Source organism: Antechinus flavipes, chromosome 4 (assembly GCF_016432865.1).
Source record: "Antechinus flavipes isolate AdamAnt ecotype Samford, QLD, Australia chromosome 4, AdamAnt_v2, whole genome shotgun sequence".
NCBI lineage: Eukaryota > Metazoa > Chordata > Mammalia > Dasyuromorphia > Dasyuridae > Antechinus > Antechinus flavipes.
Window position 1 is genome coordinate 380284500 of NC_067401.1, and position 22409 is coordinate 380306908.

The window sequence follows — 22409 nt, forward strand, 5'->3', positions numbered from 1 at the left end:
GAGAAAACAAGCAGTTCTTGAATATTTAGCATTCATACGACTGACTATAGCACCACTACCTCACAGCAGTCCAATATTCTGGTAGATCACTGACAGAACTCCCTGTCCATAGCTCATTATGAGCATTTCCAGGAGAGAGAAGAGGCATGTGAGCACCATCAAGATCTATCAGCCTCCTTCTGAAATGTGAAGAGTGTATCTTCTAAAAGAAAGTAGCAAACTCCTTTGTAAAAACCTTTTGGAATGCCTACTGGGGAGAAGCTTAAGTTAAACAATACTAATAACTACACCCTTAAACAAGCTCAGTTGGTTGTCTCTAACAAAACCTTTAATGACCACTATTAAATTAGATATTTGCAATATATTTAGAATCATAATTAGTTATGACAGCCAATAAGATAAAAGCATAGACTGAACTTTAGATGAAGTAACTCCCCTATCTAGTATTTCAACCTATACTCTCTCATTTTTCTTGAGACAGAAAAAAAAGTACTGCAGGTAGCAGAAAATATTAAGAGTAGTTCTATTATAATGACATTCATGTTATCAAAATAATACAATGAGGGTACAAATAAATACTAAAATGCCTTGGTGATTTATGATTTCATTAGTGTGGGTGAGCCCTCCACAAAACAAAAACCAATCCTTCTGCATATTAGTAAAGAACCTTTGAGAGTCATCACGGCCAAAAAAAAAAAGTTCATTACCTTGGTCAGTGAAGTAACGCCATTTCCAAACTTTGTTTGGAAGGCTTGCCTTTGAGCACTCAATATGTAGGCCATCACTGGGGCATACCACAATGACTTTCTAGGTTAATGGGATCTGCAGAACTGTACAAACAAAGGCCTGGCCTTCAAGAATTTACACCATGATAGTTAAGTATTGTAAAATCATCATTGAATTACAATCAACAAGATATGAATGACAATCACAGTGGGCTATTTTACAAGCTCTAGAAATAGAGAAACAAAATCACAAAACTAAATGGTTAAATCAACACTACACTTCTTAAGAAACAACTTACCCTTCTTCACAAGAATATTCAATTTCAGAACCAAACAGGATATCAGTTAGTATTTCAACTCGACCATTATCTAATGATTCTGGATTTGGGCATGATTTTTCTGGTTAAAAAAAAAAAAAAGTCAACACTTAAAAAAAAAGTAAAATTTTCAAAAGTGGTACACTAAATATAGATAGATATCAATACCTACATAGCAATATAGATATTGATATACTTTAAGTTAGGTAAAAAATCTGTAAAAACCTATCTGTAAAACATCTAATCTGAGCCTCAGAGAAAGCCAATGAGGAACGTTCAACAGGTGTTATCTCCATTTTAAAGATTAGGAAACTGTGGTTCACCTAGGGGGCGCAGTGGATAGAGCACCAGCTCTGAAGACAGGAGGACCCAAATTAAAATCTGAGCTCAGACACTCAACACTTCCCAGCTGTGTGAGCCTGATCTACAACTGATTTACTAGAAAATGATCTTAACATCTGTGTGAGTTCCTTATTTGGATATCAGACATTATCATAGATATTACACAGATTTTTTCCTTAATCAAAAGCTTTTTTGACTCAAAAAAAAAAAAAAAAAAACCCAACTCCCCCATAAAACAAAAGGTTAGGAAACTTGATTCAAAAAGGCTAGGTAACACCCATACTAAGTGTCAGATATATGATTCAATTTCAGGATTTGGGGCTCCAAAATCAGCACTTCAAATAACATAAGAATATTAATGATACCACTTGTCAAGAATACCGAATATAGCACAAATTAACCAACCAACCTTTAGGCATTTGTTAAATGCCTATTATGTGCTAGGGATGGAAAATATAGAGACAAAAACTCAGCCCCTGCTCTTGTGAAGTTTACATGTTCCTTGATGTTTTCTGGCATGAATTAAAGACTGAAAGGTTTTTTGTGTCCTCAATTCACCAGAATATTTTCTTGATTCATTTGTTATAGACCTCATTACAAGTCTTAGATAAGATTTATAAATATGAAGAATAAAAATTTATAAAGAAATGCAAGGAAAACTGAAAAATAGTATGGAAGAAAACAGATTATTTACAATAGTGTCCTATACCATATACAAAGGTGAGCTTCCAATGGATGTGCAAACTAAATATGAAAGACCATGCCATAAAAAATGGAGGATAATAGAAGACTATGGCTGAGGCAGAATTTTTTTTTTTTTTTTTTTTTTTTTTGCTAAGGCAATTGGGAATAAGTGACTTGCCTAGGGTCACACAGCTAGGATGTGTTGAGTGTCTGAGGCCACATTTGAACTCAGGACCTCATGACTTCAGGGCTGATACTCTATCTACTGCGCCACCTAGCTAGAGGCAAAATTCCTAAAGAATAGAGTGGTCAATACAGAGAACACAGACAATATTGCCTACATAAAATTAAAAAGATTTTACATAAACAAAATCAATAGGCCAGAAATGAAAACTCTCAACTATACAAAGCTCGCATTTAATATTTCTGATAAAAATCTTACAGTCAAGATATATAGGTAATTAATATAAACATGTAAGATGAAGAGCTATTCCTCTCCTCCCAAATAAAGTCAAAAGATATTAAGTATTCTTTTTTAATGGAATATAAATTTATTATTAAAATTTTCAATTTAATTGATTGATTCTTATACACTATTTAACTTCAAATAGTTCCTTCACCTTGTCTCTAATCACGGAGCCAACCTTTGTAGCAAATTTTAAGAGAGGAAAAAAAATTTAACTAAACTAACCAACACATTAAGGATACAATCATGTTCCATACTTCCAGTTTCCTATCTCTATAAGAAAAGAAAGTGTGTACATTTTCTCATGTTATTTGGAACTAATCTTGCTCATTATAATTACACAGCATTCCATTTCATTTTTTAATTTTTCCCCTTACAATATACTGTACTAGACATTGTTTTTCAGACTATGCCTAGATTCATATAAATCTTCCCATACTTCACTGAATTCTTCATATTGGTTCTTCATGATACAATAATATCCCAGTGCATACATCCGTCACATTTTGATTGATCCTAACAATAGATCTTTGCCAGCGCAAGAGCGTTTTATGAATATTTTGATGTGTTTATGGGCCAGAACTTGAAACAAGGTACTAAGGGGAATTGAGGAGACAATGGTTAAATCTAGTTTAGTATTGATTTAATCCTACAACAAATAATGGTTTCCTAGTGACGGTGTATACTCAGTGCAAGGTATATAAGCAAGAAGCTCTCAGGGCCAGAAAGACAGGTATATTAGAAGCTCTCGGGGGCTGAGACAGATTCATAACATCTTCCATCTTTATTGTGGCTGGAGGCTGAAGCACAAACCCTTGGAAGTCTGGGAGATTCAGAAGCCAGAGAAGGCAGGCCTCTCAGAACCAAGGAGAGAGATAGGCCTCCAGAAAAAAGCCCCCTAAGAAACCTGCTCCCAGAGAATATTATATTTTAGAGAAGAATTTTACATTGATGAGTAAAACCTGTTTTTCTTTGACTACTTTTGAGATGATGCCTTTGTTGCTGTTCAGTCGTTTCAGCTATATCTGAACCCTTCATGACCCTATTTGAGGTTTTCTTCACAAAGATACTGGAGTGGTTTGCCATTTCCTTCTGCAGCCAGAGTCACATTGCTAGGAAATGGCTGTTGCTGGATGTAAACTCAGGTCTCACTGACTCTAGCTCCAGTGCTCTATCTGCTTAGTCACCTAGCTGCTTCAGAGTAGATGCATAATCTGCTATAGCATAATATCTGGCTATAGCTCCTCCAATAATGTCTATGCCTATCTTTGGCGATCTTCTGAGCATGAGGTGAAATTTCAAGACTTCTTTTGATTTGCATTTCTCTTATTAAGTGATTTTGAGCAATCTTTCAAATCACTAAAAATTTGCAATTTTTTTGACTGAGGCAACTGGGGGTTAAGTGACTTGCTCAGGGTCACACAACTAGGAAGAGTTAAGGGTCTGAGGTCGCATTTGAACTCAGGTCTTCCTGACTTCAGGGCTGGGGCTCTATCCACTGCCCCACCTAGCTGTCCCCTATATTAATATTCTTTAACAACTGATTTACTAGAAAATGATCTTAACATCTGTGTGAATTCCTTATTTGGATATCAGATATTATCACAGATATTACAGATTTTTTCCTTAATCAAAAGCTTCCCTTGATTATGCAAAATCTTTTTGATATCATGTAAACTAAAATTACTCATTTTGTCTTTTGTGATCATTTCTTTTGCCTTGTTTGATTAAAAAATTCTCCCTCTAGCCATAGCTGCAAAAAGTATTTATTCTAGTTTCTTTCTAATTTTTTTATAATCTGATCTTTCAGACTATCTAGGTTGTACAACCATTTTGTGATCATTGTGGTATATAGTGCGTGGAAGGGCAATTTCTTAACCCCATCTCACACTCAGGTAGCCAAATTTTCCACCTTACAAAATGCTGATGGCTTTTGCAAGAGTTAAAGAACTCAGGGAAGTAAAGGCTTAGGTTGGTAATGACATTTCTTTAGGGAGCCTTGATGCTAGGCGGATGGGACATCCTGGGCATCTCAGAGGAGGGAGCTTTACTGAACTGAATAAACTTTCGTATGGTACCTCAATGCCTAGGCTTATTGAATAGCCTTCTGCTAGAGCTAAATATTGGAATGATCAGGTAGCTCATTTTGTTCCAATTCCAAAATATTCATAGAAGCAAATTTGTGATAGAAAAAAAAATTAGAAATAAAACAGTTTAATAGTTCAACATAAATAAATGGAAAATTCCAATAACAACAAATTAAGATACATTATACTGGCAGAATTACTCACTTTTACAAGACCCTGAGACAGGTGACCAACTTCCATTTTGCTGACAGGTACTGATGAGTTTTCCAAATTTACTGAGTGTATATCCTGGCCGACATACAAAAGTCACAGAGCTGTTAATAGGAAAATTATTTTTATTTATGAATGTGGCATCCAGCTGCATAGTAAGGAACAACTTTGGGGCATCACAGCTCCCTGGAAACAAAAGGGAAAAGCACATTAAAAAAGGAATACAGTTATCCAAAAAATGTAGATATAAAATAAACTGAAGAAAATGTTAAAAGGACTAGCAAATGAAAACATATTTTGAATAACTGATGCAAATATTTTCTTCAAAAAGCTTACAAAGCAAAAAACCCTTCACAATGTCTCAGTACACCATATGCCAAAAGATTCTCTACAAACTTTGCATCATATGAAAAGATACTTGAGCTGAATAGGCCCTGGTTTCCTTGTGGATGGCTAGATGGGAGGTAAAACAGTGGTCTGGAGCCAGGTAGATAAAGGGGAATTAAGTGAGTTTTTAGTTATTCATCAGGTAATCAGGATAGCTCAGATTGATGTCAGAACTGAGTCTTTTAACTAGGGGAAGAAGATAAGAGTTCTTTTGGAGTTCTAGGTCTCTATAAATTACACAGCTTATACTAATTTCAATGCAGTTGACAAATGACATTGTAAACATTCTTTAGTAATCATTTGAAACATCTTTTAGGTACTCTTTTAAAAACTAATGTACTGAAAAACAGAGACCTTGTCTTCTACATTCTCTTATGACTCTTATGCTTAACCTACCTTGGGTTACTCAAGAAAAACATGAACATGAAGTAAACTAGTAGTTGCTCAAGAAATACTTACTGAATTGAAAAGAATTCACACCTTAAATTGACTAATGTATTAAACCACATTTAAAATACAGCATTATTTCCATTTATTTGGCACTTCTATTCCATGTGAATAAGCCTCCTGGGTAATTGAAGTTCACTTTCTAAAACAGCAAAGTTGTTTAAATTTTTTAAAAGTATTTTGGGGACAAATATAAATTGTATTGCAAATTTCTTTGCTTTCTTAAAAGAATATGCTGAATAAAATTCAATCTTTTGAAGGGGTTAACTTGGTGTTATCATTAACAGTACTAACAACTATTGTTAAGTGTTGTATCACAAGGTATGCTCTCTGGCAGCACATTTAAAGGTTGTAGGTAGGGTCCCCAAAGGGAAAAATTCTTACCCCTAGAGTTCAAAGGAACTTTCAAAGAACTTGGTGACTTCATACTCCTAAAATTATAGCTCATGAGCTCCAACAAGTACACTTATCTTTAAAAAGTTAGCCCATACAGAAACTAGGCATGGACCCACACTTAACACCATACACCAAGATAAGATCAAAATGGGTTCATGGTGTAGGCATAAAGAACGAGATTATAAATAAATTAGAGGAACGTAAGATAGTTTACCTCTCAGACTTGTCGAGGAGGAAGGAATTTGTGACCAAAGAATTGAAGATCATTATTGATCACAAAATAGAAAATTTTTATTATATCAAATTAAAAAGCTTTTGTACAAACAAAAGTAATGCAAACAAGATCAGAAGGGAAGCAATAAACTGGGAAAACATTTTTACAGATAAAGGTTCTGATAAAGACCTCATTTTCAAAATATACAGAGAACTGACTCTAATTTATAAAGAAATCAAGCCATTCTCCAATTGATAAGTGGTCAAAGGATATGAACAGAATTTTCAGATGAAGAAATTGAAACTATTTCTACTCATATGAAAGGGTGATCCAAATCACTGTTGATCAGAGAAATGCAAAATAAGATAACTCTGAGATACCACAACACACCTGTCAGATTGGCTAAGATGACAGGAAAAGATAGTGACAAATGCTGGAGGGGATGTGGGAAAACTGGGATACTGATGCACTGTTGATAGAGTTGTGAATAGATCCAACCATTCAAAAAGTTATCAAACTGTGCATACCCTTTGATCTAGCAGTGTTACTACTGGGCTTATATCCCAAAGAGATCTTGAAGAAGGGAAAGGGTTGTGTATGTGCCAAAATGTTTGTGGCAGCCCTTGTTGTAATGGCTAGAAATTGGAAAATGAATGGACGCCCATCAATTGGAGAATGGTTGGGTAAAGTTGTGGTATATGAATATTATTATTCTGTAAGAAATGACCAGCAGGATGAATACAGAGAGGCTTGGAGAGATTTACATGAACTGATGCTAAGTGAAATGAGCAGAACCAGGAGATCATTATACACTTCAACAACAATACTATAGGAGGATGTCTTCTGATGGAAGTGGATATCTTTGACAAGGAGAAGATCCAATTCAGTTCCAAATGATCAATGATGGACAGACTCTGCTACACCCAAAGAAGGAACACTGGCAAATGAATGTGGACTACTTGTATTTTTGTTTTTCTTCCCAGGTTATTTTTGCCTTCTAAATCCAATTTTTCTTGGGCAACAAGAGAACTGTACAGATCTGCACACATATGTTGTATCTAAGATATACTTTAACATGTTTAACATGTGAAGACTGCCTGCCATCTAGGAGAGGGGATGAAGGGAGAGAAGGGAAAAGTTGGAACAGGAGTGCAAGGTACGTCGTAAAAATTACCCATGCATATGTTCTGTCAATAAAAAGCTATAATTAAAAAAAAAAAAAAAAAGTTAGCCCCTAGGTACAGTGATCCAAGGGAAAGACACTAAGATAGTAAGAAAGTAGCCACACAGTTCGACCTCCCCACACTCCATAAACTTGGGGTTCATTCTTTCCATACACAAATTAAGATATTGGTAGTGAGATATACTTGAAGGAAAGATATGTGGTCTAAGTAAATTGCCTCTAGTACTGTGGGACCTCCATGTCCTTTCTCTTAACATTCTCAGGCTGCAACTTTTGAGAGCAGCACCTCTGTTGAGATAGGTTGCTCAGATACATTTCCTCAGTCTTATTATCTCCTCAGTGCCTGGCCCAAGTTCTTCTTGAATCAACAGTTGGCTCTCTTCTCTGCTGCCATGGATAGCCTACTTTTAATTCTGATTCTGTTCTGTGCTGGATTCAGTCTCTGCTACTCGGGACAAGAAGCTACCAATAGTGGGATGAGAAATATTACTTACCTCAACTTCTGTGTGCTCTGGTCATACTTTACCAATCTGCTTTCTTAGTTGGCTTTCTCCCCTTCTCTCTGTTCCCAGTATGAAACAGATTATCCCATAAGGAAGTTAAGTGTGGCAGATTCTAGCACTAGCAAAGGTCTCCAGGAGTAGGGCTAACTTTTTGCCAGCCAATTGCAAGTTGCCCTTCCAATTCCTTCAGTGAAATTGCAGATTTTGTAAAGATGTTATAAGATATAAAGTTTTGTGTTTCATTTAAAACATATCATGAGCCCTTTCTGTTATTAACCAGCTTGAGGGGGATATCAATTGGTTAAGGACTAACTCTATATACATTCACACTCCCACATTCTCAAGGCAAGTGAAATGTGTACCAGACTTGTTGTCCTAACTAAAGTTGTATTTAAATTACCGTATCAGCTTTTTAATCTGTATACTACCTTATTTACAGGGTATTAACTACTACAACTGCCTCTAAAAGCCATTTTCCTTTATCAAAATTGCTGTAATGACAATTTCATTCTTTAGAAGTAACAAAGAAACCGTTAAACAGATAAGCTATTTTAGTCCTGATTCCAATAACAAGAAAGAATTGGAGAAGTAAAAACGCAAGGATCATGAGAGTAACCATTCATCTTTAAAATTCATGATTGAGAAACAAGAAACCCCCTAAGTCTGACATACCCCCTAGATTTTAGAAAGACATATTTCTTCTTCAGAGAAAGAAAACATAGCATTACATGGGCTAAAAATTCTACCATTGTCCCAGAAAGAATGAGAAGATCAAAAGGGAAGTCTAAACACAGAGAAATCATTTAGTTGTTTAAAAAAAAAAAAAAGAGGGAATTGCTTCAAGAACTATGTAACTACATGGGGAGCCTGACAATTCACTAATTTTTTTTTTAATTGCATGTTTAATAATGACTATAAAAACGAACACTATAACAACTACACTAAAGGCAGTGAAACTGATGCATTGTCATGAATAATATAAATTCTGGAAATCTCATATTGAAACACCTAGAGAAATAGAGTACAATATAAATAGAATATAATTACATACTATCAGATGCAGTTTTATCAAGCTGGCTTGCTCAAACATTTTTCTTTGTTATAAGGAAGAGTTTTAGTAGTGGTAGTAAGTTGAAGTCACTTTTCTGTAGACATGCAAAACAAAAAGGTACTTAAAGTACTGTTAGATATGGTTCAACTCTGATCAATGAAATGCTATCAAAGTATTAGAAAAGAGAAAATGTCTAAGTTTTTTTTTTTTTTTAATGGAAAGAATGATCTGTTAACTTAAAAATATCAGCAAGCTTGACTTTAAAAAATTTGGAATGGTTAGCCAATATGCAGACAAGCATCTGGTCATCATGAAGAGTCTACTTGGCTTCATCAAAAATAAGTCGTGCTACACTAACCATATATTTTTTAAAACAGGGTTAATTCTCATATATTTTTTTACCATGTTTAACTTATATTGGAGTACATGCCATCTAGGGGAGAGGATGAGGGAGGAGAGGGAAAAATTGGAACACAAGGTTATTCAAGTGTCAATGTTGAAAAAATTATACTTGCATATGTTTTGAAAATAAAAAATCTCAATAAAAAACTTAAAAATAACAACAACAAAAAAACAAAAGATTAATCCATTTTGTGCAAGGAGAGAGATAAGTAAGCCAACTCAGAAAACAGACTGGTGAAGTAAGATCCCAGAGCACATAGAAAGGGATTGAGGTCGGTTATTATTTCTTAGCCCCACTGTTCATAGCATCTTATCCAATAGATAAGTATCTATTCAGTGGGAGATACTGAATTCAGCACAGATTATATGGAAATGGTTCCCTTGCAGCAAAGAAAAGAGCCAACTGTGGATTCAAGAAGGACTTGGCTCAGGCACTAAGTAGAAGAGCAGGTCAAAGGAACCCAATATCCTTACAGATCAAGAAAATATTGCACATATAAATTTACATAGATTTTAAAAAGCACTTGAAAAATCTCTCATGGTTTTCTTGTGGATAAGAACAAGACATAGTGAACAGATTTTGTGGATTCTGAACTGTCTTACTGCCATTCCCAAAGAGTAGTCATTAATAGCTTGATGTCAATTTAAAAGCAAGTTTCCAATAAAACACCCTAGGGATTTGTTCTTCATTTTAGCTTAATGTTTTAATTAATAAAATACTTATCAAAAGTGCAGATGCTATCAAATTTAAGGAGAGGGATAGTGAACAAAATCAGGATCCCAAAAAAGCTCAAATGCCTAAACTGTTATCCCTGTTAAATTTCAAACCTCACATGTGGTTTCAAAAATTACACTTCTAAAGTACATGATTTTGTCTGAAGTTTTAACAGACTGACAGTTCAATGAATCAGTAGTACAGAATGTGTGATATTGTCCAAACTCCATGAAAGTCATTGTCAGGCCATACCTGAATCCATATGTATAGTTCAGAGTACCACTTTTTAGGAAGCATCACTGGAATGTAGACAAAGATGTAAAGAACCACAGAGGACACTCAGGAAGGATGGCCAGGACTGTGAAGGGTATTAAAATTATGTCATATCAGAACACGTGGAATGAACCAAGAATTTTTAATTTGATAAATCTGATAAAAATTTAGAAGAAATATGACAAGTCTTCAAGTTTTTAAAGAGCTTAGACCTGTTCTTGGTCTCAGAAGATAAAACTAGGGACATTGGACAGAAGTTACAGAAAATCAGATTTGGTTTTGCTATATGGAAAAACTTCCTAATAATCAGAACTATCAAAAGTGAAATGGGGTATCTCAGGATATACTCCAACCCAGTGTAGTTCTTTAAACATGGATTATTATTTACCGACTACATTGTAGAAGACATTTTTATTCTTTTAAGTTATATGGCTTTTAAGTTCTCTTCCAATTCAGATTTTGTAATTTGATGCTTTTAATCTAGCATGGCTTTTGAAATCAAATAAATTTAGAATTGTGTAAAAAACAATAGCTGGTAAGGAAAGAGTTAACCCTAAAAATGACTGCTATAGAGGTTTCATGACATCTATTTTTGTCTCTTAAAATGCCTATGTTTGTTTACTTTTGGATTCTTTGCTATATTCCAGCTCATGGAGGCTGCTTACTAAGTAGCCTTAAATAAGTGAGGTATGTCAGAAAACATTACTGAATGTGAGTATTTCCTCCAACACTGGAGACTGCAACATATCTATAAATCCTCAGACCTGCTCAACTCTTGTCTATATCTTCCCATAAAATTACTTCATTCTTGGGGGAGGGGAGAGCGGGGAAAACAAGTGGAAGGGATAATGATCACAGAAACAGAAGCACACATACTCAAATGGATATATGTTTGATGGAATTTGTAGAAAATAAAAACTAGGTCAAGGATTATTTAACAATCTTTTTTGAAAACCAGACAGCAACATGACAAAAGCAAAACTTAAGTCTCAAGTCATATCATAAAAAATTGCATCTGTATTCACAGACAAAAACATGAGAAAATAATCATTAAAAATTAATCGCCTCACCAAAAAAATAAATAAATAAATAAAAGGAGAATTTTTTTCTCTCTGTTACAAAGGACATATAAAAATTATTAAATAATGAATTATCAGAAACAAGACTAATTGATTCAACTGCATGGAAAAATTATTAACAAAAAATATCCAATAATTCGATGGAACAAATATTCAGTGGCTACTACGTGCAAGGCACAAAAAGAAAAACAATAAATTAGGAATATATCAAAAATTATATGTCAATCTAATATCTAAAATAAGGAACCAGTACAAATAGTACATGGCAATAACACTTGGTTCATTTTGTGCAGTCAAATTGATCCTAGAAAAGGAAAAAAAATATGACAAATACTGAAAAGTGTCAAAGAACAGATAGAAAAGGAATAAGATGTTAGGGATATTTAAAGTGTTACAATTTACAGGATTGTAGATTTAGAGCTAGAAGGACCTGACATTGAGTCTAACCTCTTCATTTTACAGATGAGGAAAATGTGGCACAGAAAGTTTACCTAACTCACCCAGTCTAAGGAAAAAACTGGATCAGATTTCAAGTCCAATTTCATCTACCAGATCATGCTGTCTCTATCCAGTTTGTTATGTACTAAGTTTTTAACAAGTAAATTATTTTCCTTAAAAACAAATATAAATTAATAACTTACGATCACAGAACTGTGGGATTTCTGACCATTCCACACCCTTGCAAGTAACTGAGTCTGACTTCCCAGGTATTTTAACATAACCAGTATCACATCTGTAAGTTATGGTGGTTCCATCAACAAAGGCTTTATTAGCATCATAGTTTTCTGCTGGATGAGCATTCTGAAATGTTGGCAGAGTACTACAATCACCTAAAAAAAGTGATTAAATATTACAAACTATACACAATTCCAGCAACAGGGGAGATGGTTATTAAAAGAATCTTACCTTTCTAAGAATATTATTTCCATATCCAGCCTTAGACACTTACTAACTATATGACACCCATTTGTCTCAGTTTCCTCAACTGGAAAATGATATTTTGACAGCAGGGTTATTGTGAGGATTATTGCAAAGCATGAAATGAGATATTAGTAAAACAGCTTAGCACAGTGCCTAACACATAGTAGGCACTATATATGTTGATTTCCTTCCTCTCTTTTTCAGCCATGACACCAAGTTTTTTGTTTTTTTTTCTCTGGCCCATAGCATATATTTTCAAGAAACAAGGTATGCTATGATTTGGGATCATCACAGTCAAAGCACTGCCGTGGCAAAATGTTAAAGATATGACTTCAAAATCTCATTCACAAACCTTACTTTTCTAATGGTCCTTCAATTGAGACAGGTGCAAGATTTGGGTTTTCAGCTGTTTTGACGAAGTATGAATTTAAAACAGTAAAACCAATTAGAGTTCTGAGCAAAGTCCTGACTCATTCCTGAAATGATGATTTGCAAATAATTTTAGGAATTAAATTTTTTTTTAAAAAGGAAAGACTAATGTGGGAATGGCTGCCAACTGTGAAAACATTTTTGACCCCTTCTTTTTGATTCAGTTAACTTCACAGATTAAGTTAATTAAAAAATTAAATTAACAACCTCCCAAATCTACATTAATAATAGGGCTTGAGTAGTAATTCCTCCCTTCTCCCCCCCAATTTAGGAGACAATATAGGGTTAAATGGGATGTTCCATACTCTCTCAATAATATTGTTTGCTCAATAATCCTTCAGGAAAAATGAGGATTGGTGCTAAACTGTACCCCTGATGCAGGTCACCTGGACATAAATTCTCAGGTCACAGGTACCTAGGCCCCACCGTCAGGAGGGTGACGGCAATTCCTCCTTGGCATGCATTTGGATGCATTAACGCCCTCCTTTCTGTGAAAGTAGTCATGAAGTGAAATTATTTGGGTTATTCTAAGAATTCATTCACTGGCCAACATAAGAAGGTAGAAATCGGGGTGGGGGGAGGGTTGGGAAATCGACTTCCCATGTAGCCAATGTCCAAGCCATCCGGAGCACCGTCTCCCTATTTTGCAAAGTTTACCCGGCTGGACCATGCCCCGCATTTACGAGCCAGAAGTTTGCAAGGACTGTTTCGTTTTTCTCTTTGCAGCCAGAGGCACACAGTAGGTGCTCAATAAAGACTAGATTAAATGTAACCACTCGGATTCTCTTTCCATAATTGTGGACATTATGGAAAGCAGTAAGAGGAAGAGCGTCGTTCCCTTTCTCCCCACCCCACCCCCCGCTCCGGTCCCCTCACCCTCCCTTCCCGAGCACGGAGCGCCAGACGGATTCGTCGGTCTCCGGGGATTGGCAGCGGGTAGGGCCGAGGCTGCGAGCGCGGTCGCGACCCCGCGTTACCCCGCACCCCTCCCGCAGTCCCCCGGCGCCCCCTCCTCACCGCGGACCCGCGGCACTGCGAGCAGCGTTAGCGCCCAGAGCAGCGCCACGGAAGGGAGGCCGGTCCCGCGGCGAGCATAAGCCCCCATGGCTGCGGCGCGTTTCTCTCGGGAGGACGCCGAACGCCCCGCGATGGTCACTCAGACCGGCACTACTGGAAGGCGCACAGGAAGCGAAGCGGCCGCCCAGGCGCTTCGCTCCCTAACACCTCTCCTCCCAGCGAACCCGGGGCAGGCTCGGGGTGGGGACGCGCTCCGGGGAAGTCCGCGAGGAACTTGAGGGGGGAGGGAAAGGAATCTTCCAGCAGAATGCCGCCCCACCTTATCTTTGACCATAAACGCGGCCCCGCCCTTGAGGAAGTGTCTGGAGGGAGTGGTGGGGGGAGGGGAGAAGAGGGAAAGGTAGCCGGAAGCTGGGGAACACGGGGAAGGCGCGCTTCCTGTGGTGCCCCGAAATCGCTGCAATGAGTTTTAAAAAAAAAACCACCTCTACGCCCCTCCACCAGCCCCCAACCCCGGGCTCCAGGCCTGAAATAGAGCGGAATCCTGCGTTATTGTTAGTGCGCGTGGAACTTTCCCTCCCCCCTTCTCCCGGCGTTCCCGGTGGAAACCCGCCCATGTGCAAGATGCGGGAGGACCTCGAGCTTTGTTCTTTTTGTTTCTGGAATCCTCTAAAGTAGTTTTTCTTCGCCTATTTTCACTTTCCTGCCTCATGCCCTCCTCCCTTCCTTTCCACCCCCTAGGCTGGGGAGAGCGATCCGCTGGGAATGGTCCTCCCTTATCCACTGGTGCCCATGTCCCAAGAGCCAAAGGAGAAAACAGCACTAGGAAAATTAGTTAGAATTTCCAGGGCTCCGACTAACAGCAGAGGTGTGTGTGTCTCTCTGGGAAACTGTGGAGCTGTGATCTGTATCCTTTGGGTGGATTTAAAGATAATTATACCCGACATTTGATTGTAGTCATTTAGCCCGGAAGCATTTATATTAAGTGCCTACTAGGTGGCAAGCCCTGCTCAGGGATGAGCACGTAGGGGAAAAAAGTCTCAAGGAGCTCAGAATTAAACGGAGAAAACAAATTTGTACAAACAATTTATGTAGAAGATAACAGAGGGAAGGCTGGGGCTTGGGAAAGGTTTCCTTTTTTTTTTTTTTAATAACTTTTTATTGACAGAACCCATGCCAGGGTAATTTTTACAGCATTATCCCTTGCATTCACTTCTGTTCCAATTTTTCCCCTCCCTCCCTCCACCCCCTCCCCCAGATGGCAAGCAGTCCTTTACATGTTAAATAGGTTACAGTATATCCTAGATACAATATATGTGTGCAGAACCAAACAGTTTTCTTGTTGCACAGGGAGAATTGGATTCAGGAGGTATAAATAACCCGGGAAGAAAAACAAAAATGCAAGCAGTTTATATTCATCTCCCAGTGTTCTTTCTCTGGGTGTAGCTGCTTCTGTCCATCTTTGATCAATTAAGGCTCTCTTTATTGAAGAGATCCACTTCCATCAGAATACATCCTCAAACAGTATTGTTGTTGAGGTATATAATGATCTCCTGGTTCTGCTCATTTCACCCAGCATCAGTTCATGTAAGTCTCACCAGTCCTCTCTGTATTCATCCTGCTGGTCATTCCTTACAGAACAATAATATTCCATAACGTTCATATACCACAATTTACTCAACCATTCTCCAATTGATGGACATCCTTTCATTTTCCAGCTTCTAGCCACTACAAACAGGGCTGCCACAAACATTTTGGCACATACAGGTCCCTTTCCCTTCTTTAGTATCTCTTTGGGGTATAAGCCCAGTAGAAACACTGCTGGATCAAAGGGTATGCACAGTTTGATAATTTTTTGAGCATAGTTCCAGATTGCTCTCCAGAATGGCTGGATGTGTTCACAATTCCACCAACAATGTATCAGTGTCCCTGTTTTCCCACATCCCCTCCAACATTCCGCATTATCTTTCCCTGTCATTCTAGCCAATCTGACAGGTGTGTAGTGGTATCTCAGAGTTGTCTTAATTTGCATTTCTCTGATTAATAATGATTTGGAGCATATTTTCATATGTCTATAAATAGTTTCCATTTCTTCGTCTGAGAATTGTCTGTTCATATCCTTTGACCATTTATCAATTGGAGAATGGTTTGATTTCTTATAGATTAGAGTCAATTCTCTATATATTTTGGAAATGAGGCCTTTATCAGAACCTTTGATTGTAAAAATGTTTTCCCAGTTTATTATTTCCCTTCTAATCTTGTTTGCATTTGTTTTGTTTGTACAAAAACTTTTCAATTTGATATAACCAAAATTTTCTATGTTGTGGGCAATAGTGATTTCTAGTTCTTCTTTGGTCATAAATTCCTCCCTCTTCCACAGGTCTGACAGGTAAACTATCCTATGCTCTTCCAATTTATTTATAATCTCATTCTTTATGCCTAGGTCATGAACCCATTTTGACCTTATCTTGGTGTACGGTGTTAAGTGTGGGTCAATGCCTAGTTTCTGCCATACTGATTTCCAATTTTCCCAGCAATTTTTGTCAAATAATGCATTCTTATCCCAGAAACTGGTGTCTTTGGGTTTGTCAAACACTATATTATTAAAGTTATTGGCTGTTTTGTCCTTTGAACCTAACCTATTCCATTGATCAACTAGTCTATTTCTTAGCCAATACCAGATGGTTTTAGTAACTGCTGCTTTATAATATAATTTTAGATCTGGTACAGCTAGGCCACCTTCATTTGATTTTTTTTTTCATTAATTCCCTTGAAATTCTTGACCTTTTGTTTTTCCATATGAACTTTGTTGTTATTTTTTCTAATTCATCAAAGTAGTTTTTTGGGAGTCTGATTGGTATAGCGCTAAATAAGTAGATTAATTTAGGTAGTATTGTCATCTTTATTATATTTGGTTGCCCAATCCAAGAGCATTTAATATTTTTCCAGTTGGTTAGATCAGACTTAATTTGTGTGTAAAGTGTTTTGTAGTTTTGCTCATAAAGTTTCTGATTTTCCCTTGGCAGATAGATTCCTAAATATTTTATACAATCAGTAGTTACTTTAAATGGAATTTCTTTTTGTAACTCTAACTGTTGGGTTTTGTTAGTGATATATAAGAATGCTGATGACTTATGTGGGTTTATTTTATATCCTGCGACTTTGCTGAAGGTGTAGATTGTTTCTAATAACTTGTTGGTAGAATCTCTGGGGTTCTCTAAGTATATCATCATATCATCAGCAAAGAGTGATAATTTGGTTTCCTCATTGCCTATTCTTATTCCTTTAATTTCTGGGAAAGGTTTCCTATAGGAAATGGGGTTTTATTTAGGATTTGAAGGAAACTGATGTAATACCAGAGAAACTGAGGTGAGAAGAGATTTTTTAAATCTTTAATGTGGAGAGTTTAAGAGACTGAAATGGGAATATACTTCTAGAACATTCGGTCCAGGGCAGCTGAGGCACACCATTTATATAAGGTTTTTTAGCCAGCAAAATACAGAAGTGAGAATGCAATTAGTCTTTGCAATTGTTATCTTTACTTAAGAGGAGGAGTTAACTTGGTATTTACAGCTTGGAGATTGTGGCTCAGACCCTGCCAGACAGGGGAGTAGGACCATTCTTGGATTGATAGGGGCTATAACGAATGCAGGATTCGAGACTGTCCTTGACAATAATACTATTCCCAGGGTAATTTTTGGACAGGGATGAAGTCAGAAAGGCAAGCATAGGGAGACTTTTTCTTTTTTATCCTTCATTGTGTCGCAATGGTGTGTGATAGGGAGTTGGAGCTTCAAGGTTTATAGTTTTCTTTTTAAACTCAATTTTCCAAGTTTAATTGCACAAATGAGGGGAGTCGGGGTTAACAGGCCATAGGAAGGGGGATATTGCGGACTATCCAGGGTCTAACACCAAGAGGCAAAACAGTACCTGGGGCCTGGAAGATGGGAACCAGCAACAAGGATCACTTAAGGGAAGGGTGGCCAGGTGTAAGGTGTTGGAAGATTGGAAAGGGAAGGAAGAATTATGATATAAAGGACTTGATCAGAACATTCTGTACCTGATTGTGGAAGTTATTGCCTCTGGAGTTTAGTGAGTAGGAGGCAATATGGTAGCCTGTAGGAATCTTGTAGGTAATTCTGTTTTAGAAAAATCACTTTGGCAGCTGATTGGAGTGGAGAAGGTCTGAGACAAGTAGACCCACCAGTAAGCATGAGCAGATGCATCAGAGTGGTGATGTCAGAGAAGGGCACATGTTTGAGAGATATTGCAAAGATCAAATGCATAGGCAACAGATTAGATATGGAGAGTGAAGCTGGAGAAGAGTTGAGAATGATCTGTAAGTTGCTAATGTGGGGGGCCCGGAGGGTAATGCTGCCCTTGCCAGTAATAAGTATTTGGACAAGGAGAGAAAGGGTTTGAGGGGAAGATAAGTGAGTTTAGTTCTGAGCATGTTGAGTTTAAGATGTCTTTGAGATATCTTGTTTGAGATGGCCAATTGGCAGGTGGAGATGCAAGATTGGAGGGCAACAGAGAGATTAGGGCTAGATAAGTAGATTTGAAAGACATCTGCTCAGAAATGATAACTTAATCCATGGGAACTGGTGAGATTACTAAGTGAGGTAGTATAGAGGGTGAAGACCTAATTTAGGGAGCTGTGGGACACTTATGGTTAGAAGTTATTCTCTAGATGAGGATCCAGCAAAGGAGATTAAGAAGGATCACTCTAAGAAATAGTAGAACCAGGAGTGATGTCTCCAGAAGCTAAAGAAGGGAAAGAAGATATGTTCCATAGTGTCAAAGAATGCAGAGAGATCTAGAAGAATGAGGATTGAGAAAGATCATTGGATTTGGCAATTAAGAAATCATTAGTAATTAGTGGAGTGATGAGGTAAGAAACCAGACTGTAAGGGGTCAACAAGACAGTGAGAGGAGTGGAAAATAAGGCACCTATTGTAGCAAGCCTTCTCAAGGAGTTTAGCCACAAAGGGCAGAACAAATATAGGACGATTGTAAAAATGGAGGAATCAAGTAAGGATTTTTTTTTTTTTTTTTTAGAATGGGGAAGACATGGACACATTTGTAAGCAGTAAGGAAGGAGCCAGTAGACAGGAAGAGTTTGAAGATAAGTAATGTAGAGGAATGACAGAGGCAGCAAGATAGAATAGGATCCTTTGTGCAAGTAGAAGAATGAGTCACTTCTATATGTGAAATGGGTGGAGGAAATAGTTGCAGTAAGCATTTGAGTAATGAGGAAGAAAGATGTCATAGTGATTTGACTTTTTCTTTTTTTTTTAATATGAGGCAAAGTTCTTAGCTGAGAAGGTGGGGAGAGGGAGAACCATGGAAAGTTTGAGAAGGAATGAAAAGTCTGGGAAGAGCCAACGTGGAGAGTTAATCAATAAAGAAGATATAGTGAAATTGCTTAGCAAAAATGAAGGCCCTATGAGGTTGTGTAACATAAACTTGTAATGAACCCAGTCAGAATGGTTGTGTAATTTTCTTCACTTTCATTCAGCAGCTGGTATGTAGGAATGAAGGAAGTAATCCAAGGCTGAAATTTAGCTAGATAATTTAGTGATAGAAAGGTGCCAGGGACTCAAGAAAGTGGATGCTGTAGAGTTTTGTTTTTTTTTTAATTTAATAATAACTTTATATTGACAGAATCCATGGCAGGGTAATTTTTTTACATTATCCCTTGCACTCGCTTCTGTTCCGATTTTTCCCCTCCCTCCCTCCACCCCCTCCCCTAGATGGCAAGCAGTCCTATATATGTTAGATATGTTGCAGTATATCCTAGATACAATATATGTTTGCAGAACCGAGCAGTTCTCTTGTTGCACAGGGAAAATTGGATTCAGAAGGTAAAAATAACTCGGGAAGAAAATCAAAAATGCAAATAGTTCATATTCGTTTCCCAGTGTTCTTTCTTTGGGTGTAGCTGCTTCTGTCCATCATTTATCCTTTGAAACTCAGTTAGGTCTCTTTGTCAAAGAAATCCACTTCCATCAGAATACATCCTCATACAATATCGTTGTCAAAGTGTATAATGATCTCCTGGTTCTGCTCATTTCACTTAGATGCTGTAGAGTTGATCTGGTTCACCAACCAGTAAAGGTAGGGAAAAGGAGAGAGTGACTAGTGTAGGGGTGAGAACCTGGAAGAAAACAAAGTGGTTGAGGATTTGGAGGTCAAATGATTAGGTAGATCCAGCCTAATTGTCTCCCTTGATTCTCATATCTACCCTGTGAGGTATTACTGGTTTTTTTATCCTCATTTATCCTCAGGGTAACATTCTAATGGTGTAACAGTGCTTCTGCTTAATAGTTTTACAGTGATGTGGCTTTGGCCTATGCATCTTATCTCATTTGTTCCTGCTGGACAAGTATGGCAGACACTCTACCTCCTGTTTTACAGATGAGGAAGAGAGACAGTGCGACATATTGGAAAGAGATCTGATTTATATTAGAAGTGTGATCATGGGCAAGTCACTCAGCCTGTGTTGGCTGATTTTTGTGACATTTGCAGGTGAGTAACTGATTTTATTTTGTACGTATTTTGTATTTGCTTGTCTGGTTTGTTGAGTAGGCTCACAAAGCAAGGAGTTAGGATCACAAAGAGGGGATTATTTCTCAGTCAGCAAGCATCTGTTAAGTTCATACTGTGTTCCACAGGCACCTTACTAGAAATAAAAAAATAAAAATTAAACCAATCCCTATCCCTATGGAACATGCATTCTAAAAAGGGAGACAACATATGAACAATTAGGTTCATACAAGATGCATTTAGAATCATCTGAGAGGGGAAGATAGATTTGGAGGAAGGAAAACTATTAAAAATAGCTTCCTATAGAATGTAGGCTTTGGGCTGTCTTGAAGAAAGCTAGTAGAGCTAAGAAGCTGAGGTGAGGGCACAGATCATTTGATGTAGGGCCAAACATTGCAAAGACATCAAGTTGGAAGATGAGTATTATATTCAGGGAACTGATAGGCCAGTGTAACAAAATCAAACAATACATGGAAGAGAGTAAGGTACAAAAAGACTGAAAAGGTAAAATTTGAAGAACTTTGAATACCAAAAGATTGACTATCTATCTAGCTATCTTTTTTCCCTCTGAGGCAGTTGGGGTTAAGTGATTTGACCAGGGTCACACAGCTAGGAAGTGTTAAGTGTCTGAGATCAGATTTGAATTCAGGTCCTCTTGACTTCAGGGCTGGTCTTTACCACTGTGCTATCTGGCTGCCCCCCAAAAACTATATTTTTGATCCTGGTAGTAATAAGGTCTACAAGATCTTATTGAGCAGGGATGTAATATGGTCAGACTTAATGGAGAGATTTAAGGCAGAGATGCCCATTCAAACCTAAGTAAACTTCTTGTGATCAGGGACTGCTTCATTTTTGGCTTTGAATCTAGAATGCCTCTTCCTCCAAAGATTCAAAGATGAGAATCACACAGAGGGTTACGGAATGGTACATGATAGATATAAGCAGACTATAATGTAGAACTCCCAAGGAATTTCAGAGAAGAACAGGAACAAAGGATATCCTCAAAGAAATGTATGAGAGAAAGAGAAGGTGGACTGGTTATATGGGGAGAGCAAGGAATGCAGGTGTATATTCGGTTAACTCCATTAATAAATTCGGGATATCACAAATATCAAAGAGGAGGGCCTCAGGCACACTGGGTAGACTCCATGTTTTGGACCAGAATCTCATAGGATGGGAAGGCATTGATGAGTTGCATTATTGGAGTGAACTCACAAAATAATTGAGATCACAGATACATTTGAGTATCTCTAGGATGTAGCATATAGTAGGTCCTTAATAAATGATTATTGAATTACTTTCCATCAGCAGGAATTTCCATGTTAGGAATTCCTTGCAAAGTTAAAATCATACATTTTCACCAATAACTAAAAAAAATTTTTTTAAATTAAAAAAATAGATTCAGCAAAATTAGTAATTGGTTGAAGTGTTTTATTTATATTTAACTACTGATAAGTGACAAAAGTAGAACTGAAGGCCAGGCTTTGACAAGCCCCCAGCCTCCAGAGTATTTGAAAGTAGATGGTACCTTTGGAGTCAGAAGACCTAAATTCAAATCCTGCCTCTAGCATTTACTTCTGTGACCTCTTGTCACTATCATGTCATATTATGTTATCTGTAAAGAAATGAGAAAAGATTTTTGAATTTAATCATTAGAATTTTGGAACAAACAGTTCATTAGAGTGACAGAATTAGAAGCTTAATTTCAAGAAATTGAGGAAAGTGTGAGGGAAAAGAGTAAAGTCAAAGTGTAGACAGTTATTTGAAGTAATTTAGCAGTGAGATGGAGGTGAAGGATGATGACTTCATGGGGTAGCATGTTTAAATGGTTTTTTAAAGATATAGAATTCATGAACATATTGTATGAAAGAATGTGATCAAGGGCCTTTGAAGAGATTAACCTTGACAAGAAGGACTATCAGTGTTGACCCAAACCATTGACTAGTTTTGAACAGCTTATGGGATTTAAGAGTAGAAGTCAGTACATGTTTAAACTTGATCACGGGGCTAAGAAT

The 22409-nt window shown here is 37.3% G+C and overlaps 1 protein-coding gene and 1 long non-coding RNA gene across 14 annotated transcripts in view; one reads left to right on the forward strand and one right to left on the reverse strand.

The window, feature by feature from the left end:
• LOC127562617 (membrane cofactor protein-like) overlaps positions 1-14233 on the reverse strand; it is a 56905-nt gene extending 42672 nt beyond the window's left edge. For 4 of the 13 annotated variants that reach the window (XR_007953733.1, XR_007953731.1, XR_007953732.1 and 1 more), the window contains exons 1-4: positions 13849-14145; positions 12123-12311; positions 4826-5017; positions 1025-1124 (exon numbers count right to left, since the gene is read on the reverse strand). Coding sequence is in view for 8 of the 13 variants with exons in the window: in XM_051998481.1 (XP_051854441.1) it covers positions 1025-1124; positions 4826-5017; positions 12123-12311; positions 13849-13936 (569 nt within the window). In the remaining 5 variants the exon portion in view is untranslated. The other 9 variants (XM_051998483.1, XM_051998484.1, XR_007953734.1 and 6 more) reach the window with 8 other exon arrangements.
• Positions 14234-14332: 99 nt separating this feature from the next.
• LOC127562623 (uncharacterized) lies at positions 14333-20375 on the forward strand. Its single transcript, XR_007953736.1, has 2 exons — positions 14333-14977; positions 17150-20375. It is a non-coding gene; the product is annotated as an uncharacterized LOC127562623 (long non-coding RNA).
• Positions 20376-22409: the final 2034 nt, after the last annotated feature.